This window comes from Lytechinus variegatus, chromosome 4 (genome assembly GCF_018143015.1).
Source record: "Lytechinus variegatus isolate NC3 chromosome 4, Lvar_3.0, whole genome shotgun sequence".
In the NCBI taxonomy this organism is placed as follows: domain Eukaryota; kingdom Metazoa; phylum Echinodermata; class Echinoidea; order Temnopleuroida; family Toxopneustidae; genus Lytechinus; species Lytechinus variegatus.
The window spans coordinates 18,398,365-18,411,530 of NC_054743.1; the positions used below are offsets into that span (position 1 = coordinate 18,398,365).

The 13,166-nt window shown below is 39.8% G+C and overlaps 1 protein-coding gene across 1 annotated transcript; it reads left to right on the top strand.

Annotated features, from left to right (window-relative positions):
- Positions 1 to 7,348: 7,348 nt before the first annotated feature.
- LOC121412849 lies at positions 7,349 to 11,477 on the top strand. Its single transcript, XM_041605610.1, has 6 exons — positions 7,349 to 7,475; positions 7,775 to 7,903; positions 9,076 to 9,223; positions 9,605 to 9,724; positions 10,158 to 10,379; positions 10,537 to 11,477. The coding sequence occupies exons 3-6, from the start codon at positions 9,199 to 9,201 to the stop codon at positions 11,475 to 11,477; spliced, it is 1,308 nt and encodes a 435-aa protein (XP_041461544.1). The 5' UTR covers positions 7,349 to 7,475; positions 7,775 to 7,903; positions 9,076 to 9,198.
- Positions 11,478 to 13,166: the final 1,689 nt, after the last annotated feature.

Below are 13,166 nucleotides of genomic sequence, written 5' to 3' on the forward strand. Positions count from 1 at the left end.
TTGTTGTTATGTATTGGAGCTCATGTAAGGGGATTTCAGTGAGAATGATTCATTTCTTTTAATCACTCCATTTTTAGTTCGAGGTCAAGTCATGTCTAAGGTGGTCAGATGGTTGATAGATTTCGTCATTAACCGCTTACTTTAGAATTAAACCATTCAAGGTTTGGGCTATGATTTCGGGAGTTTTGATCCCTTTTTTATTTCTGTGCAACCATACTTTTCCAGTGAAATGACTTTAAAGTATTATTTGAATTAAAAAGTGATTTCTCCGTATTTTTTTTCAAAAAAATTGATTTAATTATTAACTTCCTATATAATTATTATTGGACTTTTCCTCCTGACAAGAGCCATTGACTTGGTCAGCAGGAGTGCACTCTTTAGCCTCCTGCAGAAGATAGGCTCCCCAAGACTGTTCCACGGTTAGGATTGTTCTCATTCGTGAAATGTTTTACGGAAACGATGTCGCCCCTGCCTCTCAAGAAGAGGGAGTACAAGACCTAGTCATACATAACAGCTGCCTGTCTTGTGCATGTAAGAGGTTTGGACCATCCATCAGACTTTGAGACAGTCAGAAATCCTGATAGACTAAGACACCGACTGTCCTCCAGATATGTATATCAACAGCACACACTCGTCTGGTTGTGGTGGACTCCTCACCTACCTTGGACCGACTATATGTCTCTTGTCCCCTTTCACAGGACAAGCATATAAGCATCAGGATTGTAAAATCTGTCACAGTCATGGCCAAGCTCCTGCACGGAAGTAAGTCCTGGAAAACGTACGCCGACCAAGAAAAGTGGCTAAACACCTTCCATGTCAGCTGCCTCGGACGTATCATGCACGTTAAATGGCAGGACAAAGTGAAAAATACAGAGGCCCTTCAGCGTACGTGCTAGCATCAAAAGCTTATTCTCGCTCCTAAGTCAAAGGCACCTCATGTGGTTGGGGCATGTTTGCCCCATGAAACCTTGGCGAATCCCTTCTTGGATTCGCCAAGGTAAGGTAAGCTGTGTGATTGGTCTCACCCCATCGATAGATCACACCTCTGTTTTAAAGACACATGCAAATATGACATAAAACTTGCCGGCATAGACACTAACACTTATGAAGGTGTAGATGATAGTCGCCATCCATTCTATGGAGAGCTACTAAGTACAGGGGTCAAGACGTCAGAAAATAATCGGAATGCTAAATTGGCAGACCAAAGGCCTAGGAGGAAGGCTAGGGCAGCATCTCTATATAAACGTGTCTCAGCGCCATCCTCCTTCATCTGTAAAAATTTGCTCTAGAGACTGCCACTCTAGAGTGGAGCTCTATAGTCACTCTCAAAAATGTAAGGCCTAGCGCTACACCATCGTCTTTTAAGGCGAACTGATGCCTACCAATCATTGGACACATTGATTTAGAAAAATAATATTGATAAAACACTTTCAAATTGAAATAAGACCCTAAAAGCCTCTTCAGTACAAAGGTATGAATGGACCTAAAAAAATACACTCGAAATGGATAGCCCAAACCTAAAGAGGATTCATTCTAAGTTGAGCAATTAATGTTGAAATGAACTTGAGAATTAATAAAAGAAATGAGTATTCTTACTGAAATCCCTTTACATTAGTTCTAACACGTATAAGCCTCAGACAGTAATTTTTCAAGATGGCGGTTGGCGGCCATCTTGGATTTGATCTGAAGATTATCTTTTGTGCAAAATAACTACATGAATTGAATCAACATACCTAATGACTCATGGAGCTATTATTCATGATTCTGGGGCAAAGGGTTCAACAATTGATATTTCAAGATGGCGTCATATGGCGGCCATCTTGGATTTGACCTGAAGATGACATTATATTGCAAAATAGAAAGCAGAAATGGATTCTGCACACCCCAAAACCCCTAAATAGAGGTATTACTCGTCATTCTGGGGCAAGGGGAACACAAGTCAATTTTTCAAGATTGCATATGGCGGCCATCTTGGATTTGACCTAAAGATGACCTTATATTGCAAAAATGATTACAGAAATCAGTTCTACACATCTCTAAACCCCTAAAACGAGTCATTACTCATCATTTTGTGGAAAGGGGTTCAAAAGTTAGGTTTTCAAGATGGCATCTGGCGGCCATTTTGGATTTATGCAAATTAGCAAAATTGCCCAAACGGCAACTTTTGGCAACCAAGCTGAATTTGTTCTAGGACCCCATAGGAACACGAATCAAGAAAAAAACTTCATCGGAAAGAACATTTCTAGGTTCGGAAAATGTCAAATCGACTAAAACGGACATTTTACAGAGCACTTAAATTTGTAAATGAAAAAAGAAATAATGAAAGCTCGATATCCGACCTCAAATATGTTTTGCATATTGACTTCAAAACTTGCTCCACATCAGCCTATTGAGCAAGATGTGAATCCCATCGAACAGGCAATTATGGCGCGAAGCGCCAGCAAAAATTTTATATAGGCCTAGTAACAAAAAAAAAATTAATTGCTAGTCTTCCCCTCACATTATTTCATTCACTCGTCTTCCTCTTATTTTCCTCTTCTTTTTTCTTTTTTTTTGCTCTGCCAATTTTTTTCTGGGGGGGGGGGGGCACGTGCCCCCCAGGCCTCCCCGTAGCTACGTTACTGCAAGAGTATCGTTTTGTTTCCAATACTTGTTTAGGGTAGGGTTTCACACGCCAATACTTGTTAAGGGGTGCATTTTCAGAATATGGAAAATCCGTGTTTAGGTAGACAGGAATAACCGTCGTTTCTGGGGATTTATTCAACAATCTCTGACATTTTACTGTAATCCCCATTCATATGTATGGTGAGTGGAGCCAACGTAGTTCAGCGGAACAACCAAAATACAGAGACTGAAGCTTTTGCTCTAGTGTTTAGGGTGCTTTTCGAGACCCCGTGGTCGCGCATGGTATCCACTCGTCAATAGAAGTGGACCCCGGGACACGAACCAGGGCGTCAAACAAACGCTGAAATTAAGGATTGGGAAAAGTAAGCTGCTGCTGAATATGATTGTGTCCAACAGATAAAACTTGAATTTAAATTCGGGTGAAACCAACCTATGAATGGGTTGACTAATGCCCGGTGGACACTTGCACGCATTGTGGTGCCCGTATATTGCCACGCATTGATGCTTGCCAGTGCGGGATATTTTACATTTTATGGCACGACTTTAATACCTATATTAGTGTACGCGTAGTTGCGAAATGTTTTCGTATCGCTTGCGCATAAGTTCACGCAGTGTGCATGCGCTGTCCCGACGTGCTGTCAGCAAATATACTCGACACCCTATTCTGTGACATATCTTGCGCAAGTTTAAACATTCTAAAGTTCTGGTGTTGACACCGTTGATCAGGACCACTTACAAGTCTTAAAGCCAGGCTGACACTTGCACGACTTTTGGCTACGATTTTGTCGTGGCAAGTCGTGCCATTTTTGGGGCACGAACTGGAGGCTCCCGCCCTGTTTACGACTTGTTCACGACAAGCTCACGACGAGTTCATGAATAGTTTACGAATGCGTGGCCGTCAGTGTCCACATTGACACAAACTGGCACGACGAATTCAGGCATAGTTTGCGCATAGTTTACGCACTTCCCGCATTGGCACGACGAGTTTGCGCAATTCGGACGGTGTCGTGCTGAACTATTCGTGAACACGACGTGAGCTGTTCGTGAACTATTCGTGACAGTCGTGGCATGGCGCGCACTGCCACGCACTGGCACGCATCCTCCCGCATCGTCCCGACGAGTTCACGAACAGTTTGCGCATAGTTCGCGACCCGGTCGCTAAATTTTGTCGTGACCAAAATTTTGAACATTTCAAAATTCTCGTCACGACATGGCACGCAGTCACGACGTGTCACGTACGACATGTTTACGCACACTTCACGCCAGTTCACGACTAGTTTGCGCACTGGCACGACTCGAGTCGTGCCAATGCGTGACACAAAATCGTGCAAGTTTCAGGCTGGCTTTACACTAATCACGTGGTCTGCACGCACAATTTTGCTCATATTCGCGAACCGTGCGTGAAGTATGCGTAGCCTATGCGCAATAGTATGAGTCCCTGTCGTGACCTAGTCGTCAAATGCGTGCCACTACCCGGCCGGGGGGGGGGGGTGCCTACTATTATTTTGCCCCACGAAATTTCTATTTCGACTCCAAGCGGTGGTACACACTGGCTCGGCTGTACTTGCACATAATATGTTGGTTATTTTGACCAATCCTACATGCACTTTAAAAAATGAAGTGCTAATTCAGCTCTTAAAGAGAGCGTGTATAGTGACTGCACTTTGGAGTGCTGATTTGTCTAGTTCAAATTTGAACGAGAAAAATCAGCACTCCGAAATGCAGTCACTATATACGCTCTTTAAGAGCTGAATTAGCACTTCATTTTTTAGAGTGTAATAACAGCGCATGATAAGTCTTAAATTTCATAGGACTGAGCATGATTATCTGAATCCATCGTCGTCTTTCCTTTCCAATGCAGTTTCGAAAGCTTATTCTTTTAAAGTATTATTGTAGGTATTGAAAGGGCGGGTCCAGGATTAATGCAGGAGCACATGCAGCCTTTATTCAAGGCTCCGTGTCTGACATCACGTGTATTGATTTCATAAATTACTGAGCGACTAGTCGCGCAAACCCTGGTGAAAAAGCCATCCACATGGCCTTTAGAACCTAGCTGATTTGGATTTCTTATTTTAAAGGTATTGTTTAACTTTGTGAGCAGCCGATTTAAAAAAATTCTCAAACCAAGATGAAACATGTGCACAAGTGCATGTATAAGAACTAATAAACCCTGAAAACAACCATTATTGAGAATGAAAAGCTAAAACTACAAAGCAAACCCCGATTTTGTAAATAGGCGTCTTATAGACACCTAAATGGTACACATAAGTGTATGGGATGAAATTAAAATGGTGTTTCCGGTCACTTTATATTTCAATTTTTGAAGCACTAAATAATTATTGTCGAACGCAATTTTTCTGGGCTTCATTTTTGTAACATATCACAGATACAAGTGACAAGTGTGACCTTCTAGCTCAGATTTTTTAAAAGTCAAACCAATGTTAACCAATCACTTTAACCACTGTTCCGGCCTGCTTGAATCTGATACCTGAGAGGTAGCGACCAATCAGCGAACAATCAGCGAACATGAACCATGTATGACCCCGGACCATAGAAGCGAACGTACAGGTCCCATTACGTTATCAGGCATCGAAAGTGCTGATTGGCGCATCGGCATCAGGGGCGGATCCAGCTTTCGCCCAAAAGGGGGGGGGGGCCGAAATTTTTTTCATCAACATTTTTCTCGATTGGCTGCTATAATCTGACTTTTTGTTGGTTCGTCAGGGGGTAGTCCTAACTAAAGACTGAAGTTTTAAGAACATGTTAGTTTTTATTGTTATAATTGAACAAGATGAGGTATCTCATGTGGTCTTAATATACATGTATAATGCGAGCGCGAAGTCCTGCAGATTCTGAGGAGTTTTTATAATCATGAAAAAAGATAAGTATCCAACTAAACAATGCGAGCGCGAAGCGCGAGCCGAAATTTTGTTATAGTAACGTGAAAAGGGACCCAATTAGGACTGTTCTTTAGTGATTAATGAAGAGGATACAAGCATCACCGATTAAATAATGAGAGTGCGAAGCGCGAGCTCAAAATTGTTGATATTCCGACCTGAAAACTGGACAGTCTAAGCGCGTTTTTATTTAAATAAAGAACAAGCTGTGTGTTCACAAACAATTAAATGCGAGCGCGAAGCACGAGCTTAATTTTCTAATATACTGACATGATAAAGGAGCATTTTGACAAATTTTGGTAAGAATTTCCAAAGAGGACAGGTAACTCACAAATCAAACAATGCGAGCGCGCAGCGCGAGCTGAAAATTTTGATATATATAAACAATTTGTGCAAATCAAACAATGAAATGAAAACTTGATGTGCGAGCTAAAATATTGTGTGCAAATTGATTTCAGAACTGGATATATAAGTGCCATTAATCCTTTTGAATTGGATTCATTACACAGGCGATGCGAGCGCGAAGCGCGAGTGAAATTTTTTATATAAAGTCTATTTTCCAATTCTTCCCCTCACCTTCTTGTTTCCTTGCGGGGTCGGGATGGCCGTTACGAGGCTCCAAATTACACATCATGGGTATGATATATCTCTTTCTTACTATCCTTTCTGTGTTTCATAGTTTCTATCAAGTTAAATTAACACTTTTTTCTGCAGGTTGTCAAGAAATAGGGGGCGGGGCCGGCTCGGCCCCCTCCTGGATCCGCGCATCGGCATGCCCATAAATATTATAGAAAGCAGTAAAAGCCAGATTCCAAAAGGCCTCGCGAATAAGTCGCTCGATCTCGCGTTCACCGGGGTTTCGCCAGAATTCTTCTTCGACCGATTGTCTCGTTTCAGCTACTTGACGAAATTATTGCCAAGTCACGAGGCCTTATCAAAAGGCTAGAGCAAAATTAATGGAAAGACTAGATATGGGTTTTCCCATACTGGATACTCTGCTAAACGTACAAAGAGAGCGATATAAATTTATATACGCTTAAGCGTTATTACTTCGCCAAAATAATTTTTCTCACAGTGATAAGTGAATTGGGCAGAAATCCTTTGCCATTCATTTCGATTAAGATGATCCTATATACTGCCCTCCTACAGATTTGAAGGTATACATGATAGAAAAGGGATATGGGTATCACATGCCTTATTCATTTCCCGTAGACTCGTGTGTTAAAGTGGCAATGGAAAACAAATCATAAAAAATAAGGAGGAAATTCGAGGGTTGAATGTTTACTACCAGTGGACAGGATATATGTCTGACATTCCATATCTAACCATATAAAGGGTACCTCGACCGGCTCAAATTAAAAATAAATCGGCATTTATGAAGACTACACCTGACAGGATCAAATTCATCACGTGAGAGAGTAACGTGGCCCTAATTCTTCCGCCAGTAAAAAGTAGTTCCAAAGTAGTGATATATCTTTCCAATTTGGAAAAAGGAATAGGTATACCCTCTCTAGAATCATCATATTCATTCATTTTTGTCAATCAGCAATATCAAATTTAAAAATTGAGAAAGGGTTGGGTCGAATGAATATTTTTTGCCTGCCAGTTGTATAGGCCCGTGTGACCTATAGAGACAAAAGGAATACATCGAGAGATTAATTTTTCAGAAAATGTATTTCGGGCGAAATTTCACGATATACTTTTTTTACATTTTCATGAAAGATCTATAGCTCGGAGATCGTCATTGATAGCTATCCTGGTTTCGAGATCGTTCCTATGATCATTGACGCTGCATTGGGTAATAACACAGTGATTACTGTGATATGGACCACGAGCTCATCGATCTCGGTCGTAGTGACTGGACCAAGCGGTACTCTGGTTGATGAAAACGACCCAAGGTATCATATTGATTACAGCACGAAGATCGTGACAGTTAACCTACCATTCGCCCAGGTAAAGTTATTGGTTTATTAGCTAACTTTGAGTCTCCAAGCTGTATAGGTAATTGGTTAAAATCTTCAATTAATGGGTTGAAAACGATAGAATAGGCTCTTTCAGGGAATACTTGTAATCTCTTCAGTTCGATATCCTTCGCCAAATTAATCAATAAACTTTACGATTCACAAATTGATTTCAGAATGAAAATCTGTAGTAAACTATATGCAATAGAGTTACGATTTGTATTAATGTGTGTCTTAAGATATTGGCTAGACAATACACCAGAGTAAATAACTTTCATTCATTCCTCAAAGGCCGGTAGATGGAACGTTACCATATACAATACCCAAGGAGTCACCGAGCACGCGAGTGTATCAGTAACATCTAAACCAAGTCAGGAGGAATATCAACCAGTTACAGTCACTGTTCTTCTCGGATCACGGGTAAGCACTGTATTTGTTCAAGCTTTGTAAATCTGAATTAGGGAGTTGTCACTGATGCCCGATGAATTCAAGAAAATAGTGAATGTCATCCTCGGAGTCGGATGCAACCAAAGTGCCATTCAATTGAAAAAGAACAGCTAGGGAGCTTTTGCCGAAATTTTGTGAACCAGAACAGCATCCTCGGTTTCGATGCTGACGAAAAATAATTAAGGACCTATGTCGTATGTCCAAGACGAAAATGCTGTTATCATTCACCAGATTTATGACAAATTCTTGTTGCTTGTCCTTTGTTCATACGATATTTTATATTCTTGAATCCTCCATGCGTCGTGCACAGAAAACTATGTATTATCTAAGGAACAACGAGTGACCATCTTGTTATGTTGCTGTACTGAATGGTTGGACAATTGTATTTGTTTATATAATACTGTAGGTCTATTCAAATGAAGTGGATTTTTTTTACATCAGGGGTTGTTTTACATAGGGTTAACATGGTATAGCCAGAGTGATGCATTTCCTTTGATTTCAAGCTTCATGTGGCACTTCATTGATACTCTATACACTAGCTGTACCATTGTGCTTTGCCGTTTCGGCATAATTCCGCATTTCTATTGCGCTTAATACATCCGAACGACGTCTCTAAGCTCTTTACAGATATATTATTACCCCGACCATCTGATTTTTTAATGCCGCATACAATATATGCACTTTCTCCACTCCCTGGGGAGCATTCCAACAAGAGTTTCAAGACTCAATTACAAGGCAAAGTAGGCGTACTACATAGGCTTTCGCATCCTACCGGGTACCCCTTTAAAACCTGGGTGGAGTGTGGCAAATTGTAGATTGACGCCTCGCCAAACGACGCTATAGGCCATGGTGGGATTCGAACACACGACCCTCTGATTACAAGGCGAGAGTCAGAACCACTACACCACGATGCTTCCATAAGTCACGCTTACTAAATTAGTAAAAAACTAATTTACCAGCAACCGATCGGCTAGTATATCTCATTAAAACTAGAAATGTCGTTCAAACAAAGGTGCTTTATTTTTTTTAGATTGATCTTAATACTTCGTGTATCGTTCTTATTATTTCCTTTCTTCAATTATTTTAAAATGAATCAAATTTAATAACGGTTTTCTTGTTAATGATGATGACGATTCATGAACCAGGAGGTGGATTTTTCTCAGACTCCGGCACTAGCGATCTATGCTCGGGTACAACAGGATCACAATCCAGTTCTTAATGCTGACGTCACGGCTATCATCTCAGACGCCAATGCTGTAACAACGACCATGCCATTGCTGGATAGTGGTTCAGGTAAATGGATGTTTTTTCGTTAATGATGATGATGGTGGTGGTGGTGATGATCATGATAATAATGATGATGGTAATGAATATTAATAAAGCCTCGTCATGATACTGGTGATAATAATGATAATGGTACATGGTGGACAAAATGATGGTAATAAGTGATCTGGTGATGGGGACGATGTGAAAAATGATGCGAGTAGTGATAATCGTTGTTAAATGGTGATGTACAGGGTGGAGATAATGTGGTAGATGATTATTATACTAGTAGCTAGTTCTTGTCAGTTCATCACTTATTCAAATATCTGATTCTTCTATTTTTTGTTATCCCATTCTCTTTTCTTTCCCTACTTTCTTTTTGTGTCTATTCTTCTGGCACATCCCACACAGGCTCAGATCTATTCAAAGACGACGGAACATATTCAGGGTTCTTCCTTGATTTCGCTTCCAATGGTAGATATAACGTAAAGATCAATGTCATCGGCTATGAAGTCTCAGAAATTCGAAGAAGTTAGTTCAGTACTCAAAATCTTACTTTTCTTCATACACCCCCTCCCTCTCCATGCTCTCTCGCTTGATCACGCATCATATCTTCCTTTCTCTTCTTGTTCTGTGTGAAATATCATATACAAAAATAGTACAGGGCATTGTGTAAATCTAAAGACACCAATAAGCTATTTATGTTAATTTGGTACGATTCTTCACCAGTACTATACAGAAATTAATTATTGTTTGATGATAAGAGATGTCCCAGTTTCTTTCCGAATCTAGTCTTCATACGCGCTCATCATGGAGCTGCGCTCATGAGCACACTTTGCCTAGAACATGTGAATCTACATTTTCAGAAGAGTAATTTTCGGTGTTCATTAATTCTCGAACTGACTGGAGAGGAATTCTTGAAAGAAAATATGTTATTCTTACAATATTGTGCTCTTTATATCAGGAAGACGATCAACTTCCGCTGAAGTCCAGACCACAGATGAGCCATCTTTCATGCGAACAGCATCTGGAGGAGTCTTTAAAGTCCACAGCTATACAGCCAACCCTTCAGATACCATCGCGCCTTCTCGTATTCAAGACTTGAACTCAGAGTCCTTCTCCTATGACAATAGCACAGTAACTCTGGTTTGGACAGCTGTAGGAGATGACATGGACCAAGGAACTGGTAATGATAATACTTTTTTTATCCAGTAAGATGAATTGTCAAGATTTGCATTGCCATCATGTTTTTCATTTCTTCTATGTTACAAAAACTATGCAAGCATAGTAGAAGTGTTGCTCTTTCTCTTTTCATTCATCGTATTTTTTTTCGATCTTCAAAGCATACAGTTACGATCTTCGCTATTCCACCAACTTCTCAGAGGTGCGAGACGACTTCAACAGGAGCCATTTGGTCTCTCAAGAACAAGTGCTGTACGGCAATCTATCCCACGTCAATGCTTCAGGAACAACGGAGAGTGTTACTATTACCCTTCCACAGAAGGGAGAGGACATCGTTTATTATTTTGGTATTCGAGCTTGGGATGAGGCAGGGAATGGAGGGGACTTGTCGAACATTGTTTCACTGTCTATCCGTTTCATACCAGTGGCATTACCAACTGCAGTGATGCCTACCATGCACGCTACTGATGTAATGACAGAGATCATTACTGCTGTAGACAAGACAGAGTCTATTGCTACAGGAACCATAAAAACTTCGTCGGAAGACATACCAACATCGTCGGATACATTGATTACCACTTCAGATATTGAAACACCAACCTCAGGTCTAACAACAGAATTTAGTCATACATTTCCTGGATCCCAAAGTACATCCATAGCAGAAACAACTGATGTAATGACAGAGATAATTACTACTCTTGACAAGACAGAATCGATAGCTCCAGGAACCATAAAAACTTCGTCGGAAGACACACCAACATCGTCGGATACACAGAGTTCACCCAGCGAGACCACAGTATCCGAGGAACCTGAGCCTTTGGAGCGAACAACACAACAAGAGGTTCCTGAGACGACGAAAGCCACGGAACCAACCGGACCAGAAGCACAGGCCGTAATCATTGGCCTGTCTTGCGCATTAAGTGTAGTTACCATCATAGCAGCAGTCAGTTTGGTCATGTTGATGTACATCTACTATCTAAAGCAGACCCCCACCTCGGTGAAGCCGATAACCCCGCCTAAATCAGCCTGGGTACAGCAAGAACTTGCGGATATTGAGATGGTACAAAAGGACCCTAGCTACATGAGGAAAATTCTCGTTTAATCTAGTATCATAACCCCCAGGGGCGGATCCAGCTTTCGCCAATAGGGGGGGGGGGGGGCGCCGAAAAATATTTTGATCAACATTTTTCTCGATTGGCCGCTACAATCTGGCTTTTTTTTGTTTTTCAGGGGTAGTCCTAACTAAAGACTGGAGTTTTAAGTATATGTTAGTGTTTATTGCTATAAACAATATAAGGTATCCCATGTGGTCTTAATAAATAATGCGAGCGCGGAGCGCGAGCTAAAAATCTTTGATACTTTATGTCCTTAGAACTGAAGATTCAGAGCAGTTTTATAATCATGAACAAAGATAAGTATCCGACTAAACAATGCGAGCGCGAACCGAAATTTTATCATACAGTAACCATGGTAACGTGAAAAGTGACTCAATTAGGACTGTTTTAGTGAATAATGAAGAGGATACAAGTATCACCAATTAAATAATGAAAGTGCGAAGCGCGAGTTCAAAATTTCTGATATTCCGACCTGAAAAAAATGAACAGTCTATAAGCGCGTTTTTATTTAAATAAACAAGCTGTGTGTCTCAAACAATTAAATGCAAGCGCGAAGCATGAGCTTAATTTTTTGATATATACTGACATGATAAAGGAGCATTTTGACAAATTTTGGTAAGAATTTCCAAAGAGCATAGGTTTCTCACAAATCAAACAATGCGAGCGCGCAGCGCGCATTAACAATTTGTGTAAATCAAACAAAATACTGAAAGCTTGATGTGCGAGCTAAAAAATTGTGTGCAAATTGATATCAGAACTGGATATATTGTATATATATAATGGTTATATATTAGTGTCATTTAACCCTCTTGAATGGGATTCATTACACAGGCAATTTTTGCTTTTTTTAAGTAGATATTTTCTAACAGTGTAGAATTGAAATGCCATCAAAAAGTTGTTTGTTAACATGGTTAATGTACTTGAAATTTCAGATTTTTTTAAAGCTTGAATTATTTCGTTAAAGGCTTAGTACATGTTTTCTTTCTTGATCTCGAAATACGCGAGTAACGCATTGAAAATGCACCAACCGTATCACATGTTGTGATTTTAATTGTTGCTTGATGTTAGTGGAGAAAGTTGTTAATTTGAAGCAGAGAATACTTTATATTGATAAATATAAAACATTTGGTTATAAATTTTAAGCAGTTAGAATTAAAGAAATTAGAATCGGATATAGAGCTTATTACCGATCGAGTTGATATGTGATACATTATTACTATGTGTTATATTAGTTTAGATAAGTCAATGTAGCACGATGGAAAATACGAAATAAATGGAAATAGTTTTTTTTTTCACGTCATTATAACTTATCAGAACGCGATTCAAAGACACTTTGCTGATACGGAATGTATTAGAAAGAAAGAGAGATAGAAAAGGAAAAACAATCATATTGAACCTTAATACACCATTAAACATAACCAAAAGCAATATTCGAGACTGAATTTTGACAATTGGAACTTCATAATACAACATTAACAAATGTGAGCTTATTTTTGAAAAAAGTAACACTTTAACGTAGAATTAAAAAGATAAAGAAAGGAACATTCTTTAATATAGTATCGGAAAGTTTATTCTAAAGTTGGGGAATTAAGTGAATATTGAAATGCTCTTTGCCCATATATGAAATTGTATTTACATCTAGGGGGATGAACATCTTATTGTTACTTGAACGTAGT

Excerpts from the sequence above, each read along its gene's own strand:
- LOC121412849 (XM_041605610.1), top strand. The coding sequence starts at position 9,199 with ATGCCATTGCTGGATAGTGGTTCAG. Across the intron at positions 9,224-9,604 it reads ATTGCTGGATAGTGGTTCAG|GCTCAGATCTATTCAAAGAC; the intron begins GTAAATGGATGT and ends CATCCCACACAG. Across the intron at positions 9,725-10,157 it reads AGTCTCAGAAATTCGAAGAA|GAAGACGATCAACTTCCGCT; the intron begins GTTAGTTCAGTA and ends TCTTTATATCAG.